Source organism: Dipteris shenzhenensis, chromosome 33, assembly GCF_047967505.1.
Source record: "Dipteris shenzhenensis isolate YYH24624 ecotype China chromosome 33, Dip_SZ_1.0, whole genome shotgun sequence".
NCBI lineage: Eukaryota > Viridiplantae > Streptophyta > Polypodiopsida > Gleicheniales > Dipteridaceae > Dipteris > Dipteris shenzhenensis.
In genome coordinates, this window is record NC_141628.1 from 17845484 (window position 1) to 17868050 (window position 22567).

The window sequence follows — 22567 nt, forward strand, 5'->3', positions numbered from 1 at the left end:
GATTCATCACACCACCACAGTATACTGAGCTTCATATGCCTCACTCACTACGGATCTCCATCAGACAGTTTCGAGTATCATCACACCGCCTTCGCATAGAGAGCGGCAGAGCTGAGGGGATTCCTAGGGAGCATCGCTTATGCATATTGTGTGACTGTCAGGAGGTTGAGTCGGAGGAGCATTTTATTTTCAGATGCCCAGTGTACTACGAGATCCGAGGTCGCTACCACTGCCTCTTCAAAGACAACTCCGGACTCCTTTCTAGATTCCTCGCCTACCGAGATCAGAGATGCCTCGTGGCCTTCATTCGCGAGGGGGTCTGACACAAAGAGTACTTACTCAGGCGACGAGGCTTGGCCACATCATCAGACACGTCTCAGAGCAAGATCACAGAGTTCTTCCCATCGAGTGACATTGATCATCCAGTCTCTAGCTGCAGACATGGTAGACACCCCGACCCAACGATCGCAGCATGACACACGAGACATTGAGGGGACACACAGATCACTCTGGGGGACATCCCGTCATTGTTTAGACCCGAGATACGTCCCACGGGAGTCACGGTGGCTCTAGTCTTGCGTCGAGCCTCGTCCAGAAGACCGAGACGCACGGCACCCCTTGACGGGCGCTAGCGTCCCATCATCGACTATGCAGAAGCTAGGGCGACATGACATAGGGAGGATTCCGCTCCGCTCCAGTCCTTTTCTTTTCATTGTTACATCCAGATGTATTTGATTATGTATGATCAGACTTAGGATTCAGCACGGGTGATGATGCTCGTTTCAGTAGCTCCACCCTTACTGTGATTTGTATCAGGTTTTCTTCCAGTCTCATAGACCCATCGGTCTTCCGAAGACTCTAATAAAATTTCTTTCTTTCTTTCTCTCTCTCTCGCAAAGAGCCTCTAGGTTTAGGAAGTCCAACATGGAGTTCCCCAAAACGAAGCTATTTGCCTCTACCCCAACAAACCAGCCCTCATATTCAACTATTGCAGCTACACCGAGCCCTTTTGCGCTGACCTACAAGAGAAGGATCAGATCAGACCCCCAGGAATGCATTTATTATCCAGAGCATGAAATTAGAGAGCGCAAGCTCCTAGTTGCAGCTCTTAGCAACAAGGAGAATGAGATGGAGAGCAAAGGCAAGCAGGAAATCATTGCAGAAGTTATGGAGAAATGCAGCACATCTCCACTAGCACCAATAGTTGTAACCAAGGTCAAGGAAATGATCAATACTCGGGTCAGTTCAGCCAATGAAGACATGGCCATTGTTGCCAAATGCAAACTTAACAAGACAGATCTTTACACAGAAGTAAAAGAGTAGCAGGCCATAGTACATAATAAGAAGATACTACGCATTGGAGGACTGCCCAAGGATGTTAATATAACTTTCTTCCTTTCCTCTCTCTCTCTCTCTCTCTCTCTCTCTCTCTCTCTCTCTCTCTCGCTCCATACATCTCGGGCTTGGGGGGGCCACGGGACCAAGAGCTCCCCACTAAGATCCAGTTCTACCACAACCACTTCTTGAGAGTATTGGAGGAGGGATTCATCATCGGACCCCAGTATCACGAGGACAAAAAAGGCTCACATGCACTGAGGATTGCCATTGGATAGATGCAGGTTTCGTCCCATCAGTTGAGGATTGAGGCGGGGAGAACCGCAGGTATACCAAGAGAGCAGCGGATCTGCATGCTATGCACATTGGGAGCGGTTGAGAAAGAGGAGCACTTTCTTTGTGCTTGCCCAGCCTACTACGAGATCCGGGGACGCTACCACTGTCTCTACTTGGAAGGGAGCAGCTGCGGTCCACTCTCATGATTGATCCATTTCCATGACCAGGTCTGCATCCGGCTCTATCTGATGGAGATTCACCGGCACAAGGAGATACTACTACGATAGATCAGAGAGCAACAAGAGGCGGCTAGGCCATAGGCTATAGAGGCTGACCAAGCACAAGGACATGTCAGCTCCAGGACACAGAGGAGTAGAGGAGGAGGAGTTAGCTAATATGAGGACAGCCTCGATCAGCAGAGAGCCGACACAATATCGTTGAAAGAGGGACACAGATCACGCGTGAGATAGCCAAAGCACACTCTATTGAGTTCTTATCTATCACAGCTTTCCTCAGGGGGGACCAACAGACAAGGGGTCACTCTGGACATAGCTCAGAGGGTTCAAAGATCGAGGAGGGCCACGTCCCCCGCCAAAGCGTGAGACAACCTGACAGACGCATATCGCAAGGGCCCTAAGCGAGCCCTTTGCTCCAACCCTTTGAGGCTTGTATGAGTCCTTTTGTGCACTTTTTCCCATAGGCCCGGCCTCCTACAAACATTAATACATAGAAAGAAAGAAAGAAAGAAATTTTATTAAAGACAGAAAGAGAGAGAGAGAGAGAGGGGAGACCACGTCCTCCACCGCATCGAGACAAACACAGATACGAGAGCTCCTCACATCCCATCAGAGAGCCACCAAGGTACCTGGATATATGGAGCCTAGGCGTGTACTAGGAGCGTTAGCTCTGAACACCTAATACTCTTCCACTATTTTGCTACTCGGCTATTTTCTTACTAGTTTTCAGCAAGGGCCTTAGTGAGCCCTTTGCTTCAGCCCATAGCGGCTTGTATGAGTTACTTGTTTGGTTTTGTACCTTGTCTCGTAGGCCCGTGAGGCCTCCAGCAAACGTTAACACATCTCTCTCTCTCTCTCTCTCTCTCTCTCTCTCACCGGAGTCTCAGATCTCAACATGCTACAGCTCTCAGATAGTTACTAGTTGCTAGTCTCCGGGTTAAGTTTATCAGTTTAGTAGTCTTTGCACCCAGCAAGGACCTTAGTGTGCCCTATGCTCCAACCCACTTAGGCTTGTATGAGATCATCCTTTTGGTATACTTTGTACATTGTCCCATAGGCCCGTGAGGTCTTCTGTGGACGTTGATACATAGACCCAATTTTATCACGACCACTTCTTGAGAGTATCAGAGGAGGGATTCATCATTAGACCCCAGTATCTCGAGGACAGAGGAGTCTCCCATGCACTGAGGATTGCCATTGATCAGATGCGGGTTTCGTCCCATCAGCTAAGGATCGAGGCAAGGAGAGCAGCAGGTATACCTAGAGAGCAGCGGGTCTGCACACTGTACGCTGGGGGCGGTTGAGACAGAGGAGCATTTTCTTTGTTTTTGCCCAGCCTACTACGAGATCAGGGGACGCTACCACTGTCTCTGCCTTGAGGGTAGTGGCTTCAGCCCTTTGTCACGACTAATCCATTTCCATGACCAGATCTGTATCCGGCTTTAGCTTATGGAGATGCATCGGCACAAGGAGACGCTTCTACGACAGATCAAAGAGCAACAGGGGATGGCCATACCACCATAGGACATAGAGGATGACCGGACACAGTGATGCGTAACATACTTCTATACATTTGAGTCAGCCCCCGGACACACTGGAGTGGAGGAGGCGGAGCTAGCCGACATGAGAGCACTCTGGATGAGTAGCCGGCACAATACCACCGAGAGAGGGGCGCAGAGACCACATGCGTGACAGAGAGTCCCTAGAGTACACTCTATTGAGGTCCGACCTATCACAGCTTTCCTCAGGGTAGACAGACAGAGAAGAGGGGTCACTCTGGACAGAGAGTCCAGAGAGCGAGGAGACCGCATCCCTCACCGCAACGCGAGACAGCTTGACAGACACAGATACGAGACATCTTCGCAGCCCACTAGAGAGTCATCACTGTACCAGGGTTCGGTTTCTAATCCTGTTTTTGAGTCCTAGCGCCGAGACCGACCTGTCTGTCAATCTGTTCCTGATACTGGATAGATTGATTGATCTGGCCCACTATGCAGTTGGAGTTTACTATTTCTATGATTATGACTTTGTTAGCATGGATTAGTACTCAGCAAGAGTCCTAGTGTGCCCTTTGCTTCAATCCATGGAGGCTTGTATGAGTTCTTTTTCTGTGTACTTTGTCCCATAGGCCCGCGAGGCCTCCCGTGGACGTCTCTCTCTCTCTCTCTCTCTCTCTCTCTCTCTCTCTCTAGCTCCATAAAAACCCACATCTATCGTGATCACTTCCTGAGAGTATCAGAGGGATTCATCATTAGACCCCGGTATCTTGAGGACAAAGGAGTCTCGCATTCATTTAGGATCGCCATTGGACAGATGCGGGTTTCATCCCATTAGCTGAGGATTGAGGCAAGGAGAGCAACAGGTATACCGAGAGAGCAACGGATCTGTATGTCATGCACATTGGGGGTGGTTAAGACTAGAAAAGCATTTTCTTTGTGCCTACCCAGCCTATTATGAGATCTCAGGACGATACCACTGCCTCTACCAAAAGGGGAGCGGCTTTGGCCCACTCACATGACTGATACACTTTCATGATCAAGTCTGTATTGGGCTCTCTCTCCTTGAGATGCACCGACACAGGGAGATTAGAGAACACCTGGAGGCGACTAGACCACAGGATACAAAGGCTGACCATGCATTGCGACACGTCAATGATTTTTATGCATTTGAGTCAGCTCGAGGACACAGCGGAGTGAAGGACGAGGAGCTAGCTGATATGCGGGGTAGTCTGAATCAGTAGAGAGAGTCGACATGGGGACGTCGAGAGAGAGGCGCAGAGGACACCCACAACACGGATAGCGACTAGAGCACACTCTATTGAGGTCCAGCATATTAGAGCTTTCCTCAGGGGAGACCACCCAAGACGAGGGATCACTCTAAACATAGCACAACGGGTTCAAAGATCGAGAAGACAACGCCCCCCTCCCCACCATAGCGTGAGATATTTTTACTGCTCACATATGAGCCACCACGGCGAGCTTTGATTTCTGAGTCCCAGCTCTCAGCCTCCTTCAATTCGGTTCATATTTGAGTTGTATTTGATATTTGATTTTCGCTCGAGCTATTGAGCTCTTTAGATCAACATAATACTCAGCAAGGGTCCTAGCGTGCCTTTTGCTCCAACCCATAGAGGCTTATATGAGTTTTTTTTTTTTTAAGTGTATTTTGTACTTTGTCTCATAGGCCCGTGAGGCCTCCTGCGGACGTTAATACATCTTTCTTTCTCTCTTTCTTTCTCTCAATCCTGGCAAAGCTCTTCAATGAAGCAATTTGCCTTGGCTTCCCTGCACTTAGACTAAGCTCAGAAACGAGTGGGAGAAAGCAAAAAACGAGCTGTTATATTAAAAATAGTGCTACAATGAATGGGGGCTCAAGAGAGAGCCAATATGACAAAACCCTAGGGCTAAATTTCCTAACTAGACTAAGTGTCCTAACTGACCTAGGTGGTACATGTACTAATTGTACCAATAGTCCTAACTGACTATAACTAGGCCTACAAGACACATACCAAGGAATAAGTGGCACCTATGGATAGCCCCCCTCCATGGTATGGACTTTAGTATCCTGGAGATGGCTCAAGATACCTGAATATCTAATTGCATGATTGCACATGTTCATCCTATAGGGATATAGCAACCTATGACTATATAGAGTGCAATAGATCAAGTTACAAAAGGTACTAAGTTTAAAGCTTGCCGAAAAGCCTTAAACTTAGGTCGAGCTAGAGCCTTCGTAAAGAGATCTGCCAAGTTGTCTTCAGTGGAAACATAAGACAACTGAATATCACTTGCTGATAATCGCTCTTTGACATAGTGATAGTGAACCTCAATATACTTTGTGCGAGCATGGAAAACAGGATTCCGTGCAATAGCCAAAGCACTCTGACTATCAATGAAGATGACGGTAGGAGCAGTCTGACATGCATAAAGATCTGCAAGTAGCTTCAGAAGCCAAACACACTCCATTGTAGCTATAAAAGTTTCTCTGTACTCAGCTTCACAACTAGAAGTAGCAACTGTACTCTACTTTTTGCTAAACCAAGAAACGCATGAAGTACCAAGCATGAAACAGTTGCCACTATGTGATACACAAGTGTCCGAACAACCAGCCCAATCACTATCAATGAATCCATGCATGACAAGTGAAGTATCAGCCCCATAAAGAAGGCCCTAAAGACACGCTTCACGGCATGCCAATGGTGCGTAGATGGGCTGTCCATATATCTGCTCAACTGTGAGACAGCATACTGTAGATCAAGTCTCGTATAGCAAACAACCAACTGCCTGTTGATAGAGAGTGACATCACATGTACCGTTGCCATTCTTGGAAGAGAAGTGAAAACCAAGCTCTAATGGTGTGGATACTAGCTTGCAATCCTCAAACTGAAAACGCTGCAAAATCTGTCCAATGTAATTGGATTGTGACATCAAAATGACCCCCTCACTGCTAGCAAATTGGATGCCCAGATAGTAGTGCAAAAGACCAAGATCAGACATAGCAAATGTCTTCTACAAATCAAGCTTAAAATCTGCAATTTGCTTAGCATGTGTCCCAATCACAAGCATGTCATCCACATAAAGGACTAAAATCAGCAAATTTGTCCCACTCTTGCGGATGTAAAGGGTAGCCTCTGTGGGGCTGTTTTGAAAGCCAAGTGGGAGCAAATGAGTATGTATCCTGGAATACCAAGCTCGAGGTGCCTGCTTCAATCCATAAAGGGCTTTCTTTAAGCGGCATACCCTTGCTTTCAAAACCTTCAACCTCAAAGCCAGGAGGTTGGGAAACATAGACCTCTTCCTGCAAATGCCCACGAAGGAAAGCTGGCTTGATATCAAGCTGATGTACCTCCCAATGAAAATGGGCAGCAAAGGCAATGATCCTAGAAGTGGGAGCAAAAGTCTCCTCAAAGTCAATGCCTTGCTGCTGAGCATAGCCTTTAGCAACAAGACGGGCTTTGTAACGGTCCACTGAACCATCAGCTTTTCGTTTACTTTTATAAACCCACTTAGCTCCAAAGGCATTCTTGCAAAGAGGCAAGTCAAACAACTCCCAAGTGTTATTCTGATGGATAGAATCCAATTCAGCTTGCATAGCCTTCAACCAACAGTCATTCTGAAAGGCATCTTTATGGCATAACGGCTCTTCATTGCATGTTGTAGCAACCAATGCATAAGCAACAAAACTAGCATGCTCTTTCAGGACAGCTGCTCTAGTTCGGGCTGGCAGAGGAGTATCTTGTTTACTGTCTTTAAAGTGTCAAGGAGCCAACGGGGGACCTTTTTGGGCTCCTGGATTTCAGCTCTTTAGATATTCAAGTACCCTTAGCCATCTCCAGGATACTTCAGCCCATACCATGGAGGGGGGTTTGTAGGCCATTCTATGGGCTATCCATAGGTGCCACTTATTCCTTGGTATGTGCCTTGTAGGCCTAGTTAGAGTCAGTTAGGACTATTGGTACAGTTAGTACATGTACCACCTAGGTCAGTTAGGACACTTAGTCCAGTTAGGACATTTAGCCCTAGCGTTTTGTTATGTTGGCTCTCTCTTGAGCCTCCACTGTCAGTTTTGCAGCAATTCATTACAGCATCTCGTTTTTCTCCTTCTCACCTCCATTTTTTAGCTTCCATTGCTTGCCACAACAATTCAATATAGCAGCTCACTTTTTGCTTTCTCCCACTCATCTCTGAGCTTCCATTGCTTGCCATAGCCAACATGACTATTAACACTATCACACCCATTCACAATGCCGGGGATCCCATGAGCCTGGAAAACTACAGGACCATCATGATTGGGCATGTTATGTCCAAGATATATGCATTAGTACTCGATACCAAGGTCAGTCGATTCCCAGAGATGCAGGGACTCAGAGCAAAGGGGCAGGCTAGCTTCCGACGTGACCATGGGACTAGGTCATCGAGTAGGCCACGGCACATGCTGGTTCCCATGACTTGAATTACAAGAAGGGTATTCCTGAGTCAATGGAAATCGTGCCATTTTTGCAAGAACGTATCTATAGCGTGTCCTTATTCCTTTCTTGTTCTTTCCCATTATAAATTTGTAGCTTTATGGCCTTTAAAACATTTCAGGTTTCTCTACGTAGAGCAGTAGACGCGTCAAATTGACATGGAGGAGCTTGTGATTTTATAACAGGAGTTACGGATTATGAATCAAATAACTTAGAAATGGCTTCAGTTAGAATTTTTAATCAGTCATCATTAATAAACACCGAGTTTCGATTGATTTTCTAATTCTAAAAATTCCAAATAAGAAATTCGCTGATCGCCATAGTCTACTTCCTCCAAATCCAGACTCCTCGTGTGTATCCTACCTTTTCTTTCCTCGTTCTTTCCGCAATTTCAATTATTAACCTTTCTTGCTCAAAACTTGTCATCACGAAATTAGTTTTTTCAAGAACAATAAAGAAAAAGGCTTTATCTAAGAAATATTGGGTGTGGGGAGCAGTGGAATGAAGATGGAATGCAAGGGAGTGAAGAAATATACAAGAATGACCTATGTAGGCCTCCAAGTCAACCAAAGTGTTGACCAAAGAAGTCAACCAAGGTGTTGACCATGTCCTAACTAGCCTGTAGGGCAATACCAGGGCCTAATTGCCAACAAACACCCCTCCATGGGATAACGGATAGCTAAAGAGTATACAAGCAGAAAAAATATATACACTATAGATCATGGTTGCACATGTTCATCCAATAAGGCATATAGCAACCTATGATTATGTAGAGAATCAAGGACTAAAAAGGAGACTGGCAGGATGCATCATGCTCAGTCGGAGGAGGATGACAAGTTACATGAGCAATGTGGGCTACCTCCAGAGAATGCTCTGAAGCAGCAGAGGCATGTGGACACATTGATGTCAATGCAAACGCTCAAAAACCTCAACGTACACCCTGAAATCTGCAAAAGCACCTCTGCAACAGCAAATGGTGGCTGAACTGAAAATGTCAAAAAGTAGTTCCTGGACTGTTTTTCAGCGCCAGAAACAGTTCCCTGCAGTCAAGGCTGCTGCAAAGTTGTTCCAGCACCAAGGAAAGTCAGCGTAGATGCTGGCTGAAGCTCCAAAGCAGGCTAGAATGCAAGACGGGTTCAAAAAGGAGCTTTAATCAACAAAAAAAAGCTGCTGATATGCAAAAACGAGCTGCATTGTTGGCTGGAAGAGCTGAGCTGGAGCTGAGCGCGGGGGAAGGCAAGTAGGAGCAAGAGAACCTACTCTAATACCATTGTTGGGGTGCGGGGAGCAATCGAATGGAGATGGAATGCAAAGCAAACAACAAGCTGAGGAAACGAGGAGTACTTGCAAATGGATAATGAAGCAATGTACAAGAATGGCCTATGTAGGCCTCCAGGTCAACCACAGTGTTGACCAAAGAAGTCAACCAAGGTGTTGATTGTGTCCTAACTAGCCTACAGGGGCATACCAAGGTTTAAGTGCCAACAAGAAAGAATAATGTGATGTCTGATTCCCTGTTATTTGTTTGAGGTCGAGGGATTCAACTTTGGTTGTCGACTCACTCTCCTTGGATACGTGAACTTGCGCTTATGCCTCAATCCCATTCTCTGAAGTCAATCTTGATCTCTAAGGTTATTTATCGAACTCTTATATGATAAATCTTTGCTCTGGAAAAGAAGGGGGTGGAACCTTTGTTTGCTTTTGTGCAAAGGAGAGAAAGGGGTAAAAAAGAAGCTGTGACATGGCCTTCTTTTCTTAATAACAAATTATATCAACTTTGTGTGATGTGGCAAATCTCGTCTTTCTTTCTTTGTACGCTCTTTGTGACAGTCGATAGCAAGTCTTTGGAATCACACTGTCCCTTTGCATTTCCCACGACCAACAGAATTCTCTATTCTAGGGACTACTAGTTTTGGGCTAATCAGCAGTAGCTGAATCTGTGACGACTCATGCAGCACACTAGCTGCAGCGCATTTGATTGCTGGATTGCAGCTTGTTCAAATACCCCGTAGGCTTCGCAAAGGCCTAAGATTCTTGGCATGGATCGAATTCAAAATCATAGAGCCACTCGACTCACAAGTAAATAGACAGCCCAAAATACGAATCCAAATTTGGACTAATTCGCCGCCAATCAGGGACAAGCGTAGGAGAGGTAGCTAGCACTGTGGCTACAAGCAAAGCCAACTTACTATAGAACCCATAATCGTCTAGTTTTGAATCCACAATGAAGCTATAAACCAATATGGAAAAACCTCGATACCTCCCAGCCTGAAATTCTACTTTGAGCTCCTCCCTCTCAATTTTTCTCTCTCTTGATGTCTCTTGCTCTCCCGACCACCTTCCATCATGAGCTCTTTCCCAGATCCTCCCTTGAGCCCAACACCTCTATTCAAGGCCTTCATTGGGTGCCATGTGTCTTTCCATTCAAGTATTCCTTTTACATTTTCATAAGCACCCATATTTAATGCCTAGGCCTAGGATTAACTCTAGACCATAGCTCTTTATACGAACATCTCACATTGGTAGAAGCTATCGAGACCTCTTGGTTTCTTGCCTGACCATACCATAGCAAAACCATAGGCTTCCACGATTTGGCGTAACATCAAGTGCTTGGTGTGCTATTCCTTGTGGGCAAGCTCAGAACACTGGAGCCAACATTGCTTGGCAACTTGCCCCTTGCGGAGCAAGTCATCCTTGATCCAGAGATGTAGAGCAGAGCCTTGATGAGCAGAGCCTTGATGAGCAAGCTTGTAGTGTGTGATCTCAACCCGATGTTTGGAGCCCTAGAAGCTCTTGCTTCAACGAGGACTTCACTCAGAGAGGACTACAAAGGCGCCCTTTTTCTATTACACTACATGCATTGGTCGTCATCTTCACCTTGGTGCGGCCGCCTAGACCCCTTTGAGAGAGCAACATTAAAGCAGCAAGTGACCTCTCGTGCCTAGCCTTTGTCCACGGAAGATACATATTTCTTTTGGATGGTGGCCCGCCCATTGGCTTGTGGTTGGAGTAGATGTGAGACAATGGGACGTGAAATTGATGTGTCGATAGGGACCTCGAGACGATTTTGCACTGCTTGTGGAGCTGCCCCATAGCACAAAGCCTTTGGCAAGGGGTCCTCTAGAGCGTGGCTAGAACGAAAAGGATGCAAAGCGACTTCACCTACAAGCAACAACTTGAGTAAGTTCATAACCCTATGCCTAGGGTATGTACGGTTATGCCATGTCACGTGGCCCTTTAAAAATCTTAACCACTACCAATGAAAAGAAGTCATGCATCTTAAACCTAGGCCCTAAATTCTAACATACTACTCTTTGGAAACTCTAATGATCCTACCAACCAAATTACCCAAGGGTGCATTAATGAACCTAGTCCATAGTTCACCTGGTTCATTCTCAAATGCTATCTATAGCATTTGTTATCACCACAACATAAGCTTGAACTATTGCTAGGATACAAGTCACGCGTTCACAACCCCATTTTCCTTAGCACTATCCTTAACATTCATCAACGCTTAATGCATATAACTAAACTATGGAGCGACAAGACGAAGGACATCATCCCACACTATATTCACATATGAGATTTCCATAGTTAAATAGCATATCTTTTGCATTCAGATGTTGAAAACATCATGCATTCTCTACCCAATTACCATAAGCTTCCCCAACTTTGAAGTTTAAAAGATTATGGGGAGGAGAGTCACATAAGAAACATACATACCCTAGCCTTGGTTTTCTCTGAGAGAGTTATGGTGTCACTTGTTGCAAGATTCTGCAGCATTCAAATTAAAAAGTTATAAGCATCAAATAAGATATGTATGATGACCATGCACATGAGATTATCTTATTCATTTACAAAAATCGCACATTGAATACTGAAACCAACTAAGAGATATTTGTATCCATATGATCGGCTCAGCAAAGATCAAGACAAATAATAAGAAAATGTAGCATACTCTTGGATATTGCAATGAAGAAGAGGGAAAAAGAACTCTACAAATGCTTGCCTAAGATAATATTTTCACCAATTTATATTCCAAGAGGAGCAAAAAAGAACTCAACGAATTCTTGCCAACGGTAATATTTTCACCACTTCATATAGAAACTAGAATACAAATTTCACATAAAACAAGCCACCGCATGAAGCTTCACAACATCGAGATCCTTGCATTTTAAGCATTGAAAGATAATCACTAATAATAAAAATCGAGAGGAAAGAGAAGGGATTAAATCTTGAACTTTTTTGTGCATTCTAGTACAAGGGTCTATTCTAGCCAAAGTTCTCGTGCAGAGGCCGTGATCAAGTTAGAAACATGACCATTGAGCATCCATTGACTCCATGTCTGAATTAAAATGTCAAGTTGTCCCTTTTGTGGACATGCAAATAGCTTGAAAATCCTACTAGTACTAGATGGTGGGACCAACACATTAATCAAGATGGGCTATAGGCTCTTCATGGTCATCAGTTTCTAGCCACTCCAATAGCTCTTGCAACAGCAAATGCCTCAAAGGATCCTGATCACCAGCATAGTACTTGGTGGTGGCACCAACAGGCTAATCAGGAGGAGGCTGGAGCTATAGGCTCTTCATGGTCATGAGACTAGGTGAGTTCATAGAATGGACCTTTCACCAAAGGGTTAGAGCATAGAGGCTCGAGAGTCATAGCTCATTGATCAAACACAAAACACAACTAGATCACCCCCGATAAAATTTGATTATATTAACATTCACAATTAGACTGAATGTGTCTTACTCATTAGTTTGCATCCCATCATTCTTCAATGGCATGGGGAGTGAACCTTGGCAATGATGGGAGAGATACAAAGCCACTAAGGCAAACTCAACCCAAAATCAACGGTTCTAGGGTTGGAAGAACATGGTCTCTGAAACTTTATAAACTGAATAAAATTTCCCACCAACGTCCTTTAGGCACTCCCAATTAGCTTAGAGCGCAAGTATAATTCTTTGGATGAGACAAAAGCCTTAGAAGTTGAGATATAAGGTACAATAGCACAGGTATTACAATTTGTTAATTCCTTTATTAGTGCTACCAACAACTAATGGAGAATATAAAAGGATTAAAACCCTTAAAAGGTCCCCATTCTCTGGTGCAAATCAAACGACGAAAGGAAAAACTTAAAAAGACACCATCCTACCACTCACCCAATGCACACTACTAGAAGCTACAACATGCCCTAATGTCTTCCCTAAGCCTAGTGGTCACGTTCTAACCCCCTTAGTACACTTAGGTCCTAAGACTAGGAGTAGTATTGAATTCCCTAGCCGTCCCCACTCATCACTACTAAGCTCTACCAACATAAGAATGCAGCATATCTTTAAGCTAGATTCGGACGTTTTGACTAGCCATCTTAATATGGATAATCAAACATACTCATACTCGAGTTAGTTTCTAACTTATGAACACCATCCCTCCAAAAGTGGCTATCAACTTACTATCCTAGTCAATAACAATAAAAGTTGATAAACCATACAATTTGAAAACTCCATCAACAAAAAATTCTTGCCGACTCAACAATTTTCACATTTTTCCTAGTTGGTACAAAAGTCAATTTATGAAACTATTATCCACATTCATTCATTCCTTCTATATATAGATAAATTTTTATTTCCAAATGGAATCTCTAGGGATGAAGCAAATGGCCTAATCTAAGACGTTCTACATTATTTAGATGGTACTTTTGGCACTTAACAGCATAGTCTTGGACATCCTTACTCATACCAGCATGAAGAACTCTCTCTTCAAAAGAGCATAAGTCTTCTAAATTCCCAAATGCACCGCACTGGACTATCATTACACTCGTTTAAAAGTCGGTGCCTACTGACTTTTATTATCCACAATACAAACTCCACTCTTGTAGAGTAGGTAACCATCTACTATGCTATACTTTCACCTCTTTGGAATTCATTCATTCTTATCAGGAGTACTTCGCTTTGCAAACTCATACTCGATTGGAGCAATGTAGCGAACAGAAAGGGAAATATAGAATCAGATCCAATTTATCATAAATCAAGCAGTTATTCCTTTTTCGAGGGGTCCGGGTCGAAATGACAAATTTTCTCCCGTTCTTTTTTTTCGGAGGATGGTGAAGATGTTATCATTATATAACGATAAAACAATCGAGATGGAGGCTGACTTCTTTCATTCCCCCCGTTTTCCTGCAAAGCCTAGCTATAAGGTATCATACCTTACGGATTACGAAATAATAGAAAGGTGAAAGTGACAAAGATCGGGGAAGAAAACCAATTTTGTCCTTGCTTTGCACTAATGTGCCTCAACAACTACCGACACAATTAGAAAGTGCTACTATTGTCACCTTTTGGTGTTGGTTCTTCAACGCAAATGATTAGTGTTGAAACTATGGAACAATTGTCATCAACAGATGTAACCTCCCAATTTTGCCTTTCACTAACGACTTTCCAAATTCTTGAGTAAAGGTGATCACATTCACATTTGCCCTTCAACAACTCAAGAACTTACTATGAAACTGAGTAAGACTCAGCTCATTAACCATGGGCATAAAACTCAACGCATCGGCTATCCCATTATACTTTCCTTTACAATATCTCAACCAAATATCAAATTCTTGCATTAATTCATTCCATCTGGCCTTTTTTTTTTTTGCAAAAAAGAGACTTCTATTAAGTATTAAAGAAAACCGTTAGAGCAAGCTCCATACGGGAATATGGGATACACCATGCAATGCATGAAAAGCTCAAGAGCCAAAAAGAAAGGATTGGGGCTGATAGTGCCATCTCAATCCGGTAGCAACCTCCGAGAAAAAAGAAGAACCCCTCCAAACTCGAAGAAATACAGTCCTCCTAGAAGAGGCTGCCCGTGAAGGGCCCTGCATGCTAGCCCATATGGCTATCAAAGTGTGAACCGTGTCACTCCAAATACCGTGAACACCTGTGATGGGTGTATCTGGGTGTCATCCAAGGTCTCTGTGCATCTGGGTCTCCAAATGTGCCAAGAGGAAATGCTAGCCAAAATCTCCCAAGAGGTGTCCACTGAAACATGTGAAGCTCTGAAAGGAATATGTGGTACATCCTGAAGAGAGCAGGGCTCTATCACCTGACAGCGGATCGAGAGTGCCCAAGAAGAAGGCTCACCCTCATAAAACACCTGGGGCCTAATAAGGGATAACCATGCGACCGAGCCCCAAGTCATGAAGAAAGGGGAAGTATGAAAAATGCTGAGTATCCGAGTAACTCCTTTCCAAACAATTCTCGCTTGATTGCAGTCCCAAAGGCAATGTCGCACTGACTCCTCTACAGAATGACAGCGAGGGCAAGTGGGATCAGCTCCAAATCGTGATCTCCACAGGTTCACTGCAATCCCTCGATGAATAGAAAGCCAAAAGAAAAGAGTGATCTTTCTACTTCTGAGGGATTTCCAGAGCCTCCTCCAGAAATTCCTACGCAAATCTGCGGTGATGAAGAAGCTATCCCAATGGGGGGCTCTGGAGATAATCCAACCTCTACTGCTCAACTGAAATCTCCTGGCATTGCCAACCGTGAAACGAAAGAAGGGAATCCCCCTCTCTCGGTGCCCATGATCTATCCACTCCCACTCTCCTGGGTCCCACTGCAAGCACTTGATAGGTGCACCTCCATATAACCACAACCTCCAGGATCCTAGAGCCAAGAGCAGAGGGTCGGGGTCTAAGTACCACTGCAAGCCCGCTACATGGTCCACAAAACCAGCAATCCTGACAGGCTGAAAGGCAACCTCTAGAAGAATATCATCCATGGATCTAGAGAGTATACCTCCATCCCCAATGTCAAAGACTAGAGCATCTTTCCTGAGATCTCGAAAAGCGATCACCTCTAGAGAAACTGTTGTCCTCGAAAAAGCTCCCATCCAAGTGGTTCCCCATCAAATCAAATGACTGATGCTAGGACTAAATTTCTCCAATATGTTTCTGGAATAGTAGAAATGGATGATGCTCTTACCTTGGAGAGACCTTTTACTGACACAGAACTTGATAATGCATTGTTCCACCTCAGCAAATACAAGTCCCCTGGCTGGGATGGCCTTACGGTGGAATTTTATATTTCTTTTTGGGATGATTTGAAAGAAGTCCTCTTGCAAATGATCAATGTTGCCTAGCAAGAAAATCAGTTGCCGCACTCTTGGAAGCATGGCATAGTCAAACTTGTGCCCAAAAAATATCTGTGTGACCATATGTCAGATTGGAGGCCTATTACTTTGATGCCTGTAGTTTACAAGCTCATTGCCAAAATGATTGTGCATAGGCTTCACAGGATACTGGATGCGGGACTTCATCCTCATCAGTATGGGTTTGTGCCACGAAGACAAATCCATGACAACATATCCAATGCCTTGACTGCAATTGAATATGCTAAGTATTCGCATCAAGATGTGCTTATATTGCAAGTGGATATTGCTAAGGCATTTGACACTATTCAATACAAAGTTGGGCTTTGGTCCCAAGATGGCAAATGCAGTTTACTGGCTTTATTCTGGCTCTACTTCTCAATGCATTCTTGGGGGTCATCTGTCTCGGTCATGGACATTGGGTCAATCAGTTAGACAGGGCTGCCCTCTTAGTGCTCTCTTCTATGACATTGCGACCCATCCCCTTTTAACGTATCTTGATCATGCACAAGCATATGCTGATGATTCCTTCTTTATGCCACAGAATTCTCCCCCGGAAGTTCACATGCTTATGACCACTCTTTCATTGTATGGTTTGGCAGCGGGATTGCATGTCAATTTTGACAAATCTAAATTACTTCCCCTGAAACAATGTGACTGGCATTCTATTCTTTGGCCAGGTCAGGTGGTGCATTCCAAAGATGTAGTCAGGGATTTGGGATATCCCATAGGATGGCATATCACCAGGAAGCAACAGCTAAAATGGATCTTCCAAAGACTTCAACATAAACTGGAATACTCGAAGATTTCTACTTGGCCTCTTCATGTCAGGCTCAGAATAGTACAGTCCATTGTAATGTCCTATGTCCAGTTCTATTTGCCTTTGCTACATTGGTCCTCCAGGGATATTTCAGCCTTTATGTCTCAAGCTATGGAGATGTTATGGAGGACAAAAACTGCTGTGAAAGCATTGAGACTGATGAAGATGGAAATGGTGTGCTCTCCTAGGATGCATGGTGGACTTAATGTCCTCAATATAAGATATCATGTACTTGCAAGGAAGGCGACTATGCTGCATACTTTTTTCCGCCAACAACAGCCATGGACTTGTATGCTAGCATCCATGTGTGTCAACATGAGGACTTGTGCTTATGGTCATTGGATTACTGATCATTGGGAGGTTGTCATTGGGAGATTTGTAGGGAAGATACCTGGCTGTCCTTTCTCTACTCATCTGATACTTGACTGGAAACAAGTACTTTCTAAGGTCAAATGGGCTCCTGATAATTGCTCAAGGACAAACTCAATGAGGAAAGAAAGTATTCATTGGAGTGCCATCTTTGACATTCCACTCGCTTTACAGAAACTTGTTCGGGCGTACACTCTCATGAAATTGGGAATTAGATACATACATGATGTGGTAGATGATCAGGGCTATGTCTTATCTTTTCCTCAGGCCACTGCTTCCTATGCATTGGGAATGCATCATAGGTCTATATGGAAGAAAATTGCTGATTTATTACATTCTTTTCTACCTGTTCCTCCTGTGGCTCACACAGACAGGCTTACGGATTGGCAATTGCAACCCTCTGCTACATGCACTCATCCTGTTCCTCTTCCTACCTTAACCTCCATCAAAGCCTACAGGCTTCTTCAGCCTGCTCCATGGATTCAGCAATATGCTAATTCTCTGTGGCATATAAGGAAGCCCCTCTCATGGTGGCAGAAGAATCTCGGGATGTTATGGAAGTGTAAAATGCCATTGAAACAAAGACTTTTTCTTTGGAGATGTATGACAAGCACATTGTGAGTGGGGGTCACGCTTGCTAAACGTCGCATTGCACCATCCACATGTTTAAGATGTCAGGCTCCTTCAGAGACTGTTCTTCATTTGCTTTGGACCTCCTCAGGAGAATTTCAGATTATCTTCGGCTCCGTTTCCCGAGTCCCAGATTTGGGAAACATTTCTGGCTCTTTGGCAGATTTATGAGGTCTTTGTCTCAATACTCACTATTTCTCTCTTGGGTGAGATATTGGGCTCTTTGGACAATCTGGAGTGAGCATAATTTGGCATACTTGGGTCGGCAGATTCCCAAGTCATATGAATCTTTCCGAGCCTCATTGCGGCAATCCTTATATGATGCCTGCCATGAGGGTGATATGGATGCTTCTTGCATAGAGCTTTTCTTTTTATGTTTCTGATCTTTGGGATACTCTCCATTTCGGAGACCTCCCATCATGTAAATTTATGAGCATATAAATATACTGCACTGGATATTACCACAAAAAAAAAGTGTGTGTGTGTGTGAGAGAGAGAGAGAGAGAGGGAGAGATAGGCTAGGGTGAAAGGAAATGGTACTCAAATGAAGACATCATGAAAGGCTTTCATTCATTCATCATCATCAATGAGACAAGCGAAGTACAAGCCTTTATAGACTAGGCGCACACACTCTAGTACCGAGTGCATATGGGATAACTCCCAAGGCGACACGTAGCACTCACACATGAAACCACTACTAGAACTCCTAGTACAACACACCAACACACACTCTTTGGCTATGATTTCTCCAACAGCTGAGAGGGCACGTTGAGCCTATCATCCAGCTTCAGGTGCTATCATCCAGCTTCAGGTGCTTCAGTATGAACAAAGTTGAATACAATCACAAAATCCCATTCCAGGAACAATTTCTCTCAATTCCCAAAATCTGGCTATATATCACACATGGCATGCTTTATGTCTAAGCCTACCATCGGGAAGGTAATACACACACAACACCCTCAGCCCATTACAATTACATAGACAACACCTTTAACCAGTTTATGAGCTTACAAGATCAGGTCACTGTAAGGCTGCACGTTTAACTTCTCAAAATCCCTCTTTGACTGCCTCACATGCAACATATGCGGCACTACTTTTTCCAGTGATATAGTGATTCAAACACAGTCAATATCATGGTAGTACTTAAGGCACTGGAAATTTATACCATGGGGAATGTGATATCAAAATTTTGTGCAACTCCATGCACACAGAAGTGCATGGTCTGTTGCATCACATAATGCCTATCCCATGCATATCATAAATTATATGAAAGAAGGCTGACGTTCCGAGATTACATTTACAGACAAGGATAGCGAGATTACATTTACAGACAAGGATAGAGATAAAGCAACTGCTCCTCGAAGTCCAGCCCAAATAAGGATTATAGACTCCCTCCATGTAAGCCCGTAACCAAAATATTGTAGGCCTGGGTACAAACTAGCTACCACAACAGCACGTGACAGCTGGAGTATTATGTACAGCAAGACAAGGTATCCCCAATCCTGACCTGCAATCACCATTTAAGAGATTGCTTACATACCAGCAGTATTTTGTATTCTCTATCCACAAAAGCAAACATTCAAAATATATAATGTCACAAAATCTCACGTCTATGAATTCTTTAAAGCACTTGGTATTTGGAATGATTTGAACACTCATGTATGCAATTCTCCATGCACTACCAAGATCAGAACGTGTTCACCTAGGTTCACAAAAATTCAAAAAAGTCACTCCAGAATAAAGCATATCTGCCCCACCTTCAATGTTATTATGACTTCTAAGTATACTCTCTGCAATCACCACGCCACTGCCAAAACAAAGATTTGTTAGTTCCGTGCCCTTTGACTTTATACCATTTGCAATTGCAAAGGCACAACCATATGGAAACAATGGAAGATCATCACATGCATAAAATTCAAGATTTACTGTCAAATACAGGAGATTCTGTCAATGTCCAAACCTCAAAATAAAAATTAGAGTGTTCGCAATGTAAGCTACCATTTCCCTGTTGCAGCACAAGGGCAAGAACAAAAGCTTGTTAGCTGGATTCGATATCCCACGACGAGTTCTGAGTCTAAACAAATTGCTCAAATTTAAGCAGTTTCACCCATCAAAATCTATTAGACGTATCTTTTACACTGTTAAAAAGAACATACAGAAGTGTGTTAGTCGTTCTGCATGCCATTCCATTAAGGGGGGGAAATATATTGCACTAGGTCTATAAGAAAGGGTATATAATCAAATTCCATATTTAACAGAGGAGATGGGTTTTGAATATACATGGTAAAACTTCTCAAGAGAAAGCTCCGCCCATGTTTAGTCCACCCCTAGGAATAAAGAAAATGCCCTATTCAGCTCACCACCCCACCTAGCATCTTGTATCTGATTTCTTTTGTTCTCCCTTTCCCAGAGAAAGGAAACTTCTCTTTATGCTTGAAAAACACCATATAGATCAGCTTCCTAAGGGAGCTAATGATGGTAAGTACAATGAGAAGTTGGCTGTCAGAAAGAAACCAGCCTGTCTTCGGAGATCCAAGCTCCTTGCCTAGGGAATCTCCGCAACAGGGGCTAACAACCAAGGAGGAGATCTATACATCCAGCGAATACCTCTCGAGGAAAGACTATAACAGATGCGTGCAGGCCAAGCCTTGCAGAAACGCTCCCGCCTTTCAGCGGTCGATCCCGAACCTAGAGTACCGTGCTCCCAAGTGGCGCACAGTGAATGTAATGTCTTGCCAGAGGGCAACTAGAGTACCGTGCTCCCAAGTGGCGCACAATGAACTTAGTGTCTTGCTAGAGGGCAACTAGAGTAGCCATCGGAGAGACTTGCTGGCCCCCCATCACCCGACTCGGAAAGAAGGCTGTGCATCATATGCCTCGATACAGAAGACCTGCTAACCATGTACCTTGTAAGCTGGTGAGACTATATCAATAGAGAAGGCATGTCCTCCCTCTATGAGCCACGCCAGTGAAGTCCCACTGCATCCGCCAGTGCTGGCCACAATCCTGAAGGCTGCTGACCAGATCCTCTGTGCAGCTGTACAACTCCAAAGACAATAGGGGAATCTAGCACCCCCTCCCCACAACACAAGCATCTGCCATCTACTCGCATCTACTCCAGCCAGGGGCCGATGGGCAAGCCCCCGTGAGCCACCAGCCAGAAGCAATAGGAGATCTTCCATGGCCTCCAGCTGGTCCAAAGGCGAGGCCAGAAGTGTGAAATGACCTCTCAAGGAACCTCCTACTCAACCAAGTGCCGGTCTCTCGAAGGAGTCCAAACTGCTGCCTCCAGCTGAATGCACCGACCTATGTAAGTCGTATCAAAGAAAAAGTGCACCTCCTCCACCCACCCGACACGAGATGGCCAAAACCACTCCACGGGTCCCACTAAATATCCCAAAGAGGCCGGCCCTCCCAAAGCCAAAGGAGCCTGGACTTGATAAAACCATGTCGGGGTCAATGTGTCAAACCCTGCCCAAGCACTATCCTGATCCACCGCCACTCAAGGCCATCCAAGGGCAACTCGTCCACGCAGTCCCTCTCTGTCTCAACCTGAAAGAGTCCTCCGGGCCCTACCTTGTCGAACCTGTGGCGGTCGGATCTAAGGGAGTCCCAAAAGAACATGATCCTAAGCAGCACCCTTGTCTGCTAGAACTAACCGGCCAGCAATGAGGGGTCCAAGGACTCCAACACCCCTCCCACCAAGAGGCGGGCATCCCTACGTCAATCTCCACCTATCCAAATGCCTGCCCCTCTCATGTAAGAAAGTGCATGCACCCTGGCCTCTGCATCTCGAGGGTCATCTTCAAACCCCGAAGGACCTCATTGGGCCACTATCCCACTGTGCCTTGCCAATATGTGTCAGTTGTCCTAGCGTACGTCTCTTCGAATCGCGAACCTCTGGGTTCCAAATGAGCGACAGGCCTCTCAAACTCCTCCCTGCAAGAAGGGCTGGCTTGAATGAGTCCCCCAGACAGACGCTGCTAGACCCTAACAAGGCTCCTCATCAGGGGGGAGCCCTTCCCAGTGTCACAAGAAGCGTTTCTAGAAACCTTTCTAGATTTTTGGTAGGCGTTTCGCCTAGAAACACGTCAAAATAATGTATTTTATGTATATTATATATACTTCATAAATAATACTACAGCTAGGCTTTAGCAAGGGATGGTAGAGTAGAGGGTTTAGCAAGGGAGTAGAGTAGAGGACTTAGCAAGGGGATAGAGGGCTAATGCAGCACGTTGGAGTAAAGGGCTTAGTCTGGGTAGAGTAGAGGGCTTGGCAAGGGAATATAGTAGAGGGCTTAGCTAGGTAGAGGCAAATCAGATCGGTGCAGAAAAACTGTATAAATAGTATATTTTGTACCTAGGGCATTTCGCCCTAAATGCCACGTTTCGCAAAGAAAAGTTTCTACACATTTCGGATGCCCAAAACGCATTTTCTAGCCACACTGGGAGGGGGGCCTCTAAAAAAATCCACTTGTGGGACTGCTACCGCTGTCCACCTATGCGAGGGGTGTTCTCAAGGAGGGCCCGTTCGAGGAGGAGCTTCCAGGGCTCCATTCCTGGGGTGAGACCATGAACCAATAGCACTGCTCAAGAGGGCTCTATTCTACATCTCTAGATCAATGATACCCAATCCTCCTACTGTCTGCCATGCCACTCTAGCCTTGCTATTTCACGTGCCATCCAAACATGCCCAAAGGAAGTTGCACACCAAGCATCTAAGCTGTCTTTTGATCCATCTCTCCAGCCTTTGCATGGTGCCCTCCAAGAAAGACCACTCCACCCTCTCATAAGC

General features: G+C 44.7%; 1 protein-coding gene across 5 annotated transcripts in view; it reads right to left on the minus strand.

Annotated features, from left to right (window-relative positions):
• LOC147879774 (sodium/hydrogen exchanger 8-like) overlaps window positions 1-22567 on the minus strand; it is a 147893-nt gene that overhangs the window by 71730 nt on the left and 53596 nt on the right. For all 5 annotated transcript variants that reach the window (XR_015540686.1, XR_015540685.1, XR_015540684.1 and 2 more), the window contains 4 exons: window positions 19734-19778; window positions 19531-19580; window positions 19096-19280; window positions 11536-11586 (listed from right to left, as the gene is read on the minus strand). Coding sequence is in view for 1 of the 5 variants with exons in the window: in XM_087372112.1 (XP_087228238.1) it covers window positions 11536-11586; window positions 19096-19280; window positions 19531-19580; window positions 19734-19778 (331 nt within the window). In the remaining 4 variants the exon portion in view is untranslated. The remainder of the gene's footprint in view (window positions 1-11535; window positions 11587-19095; window positions 19281-19530; window positions 19581-19733; window positions 19779-22567) is intronic.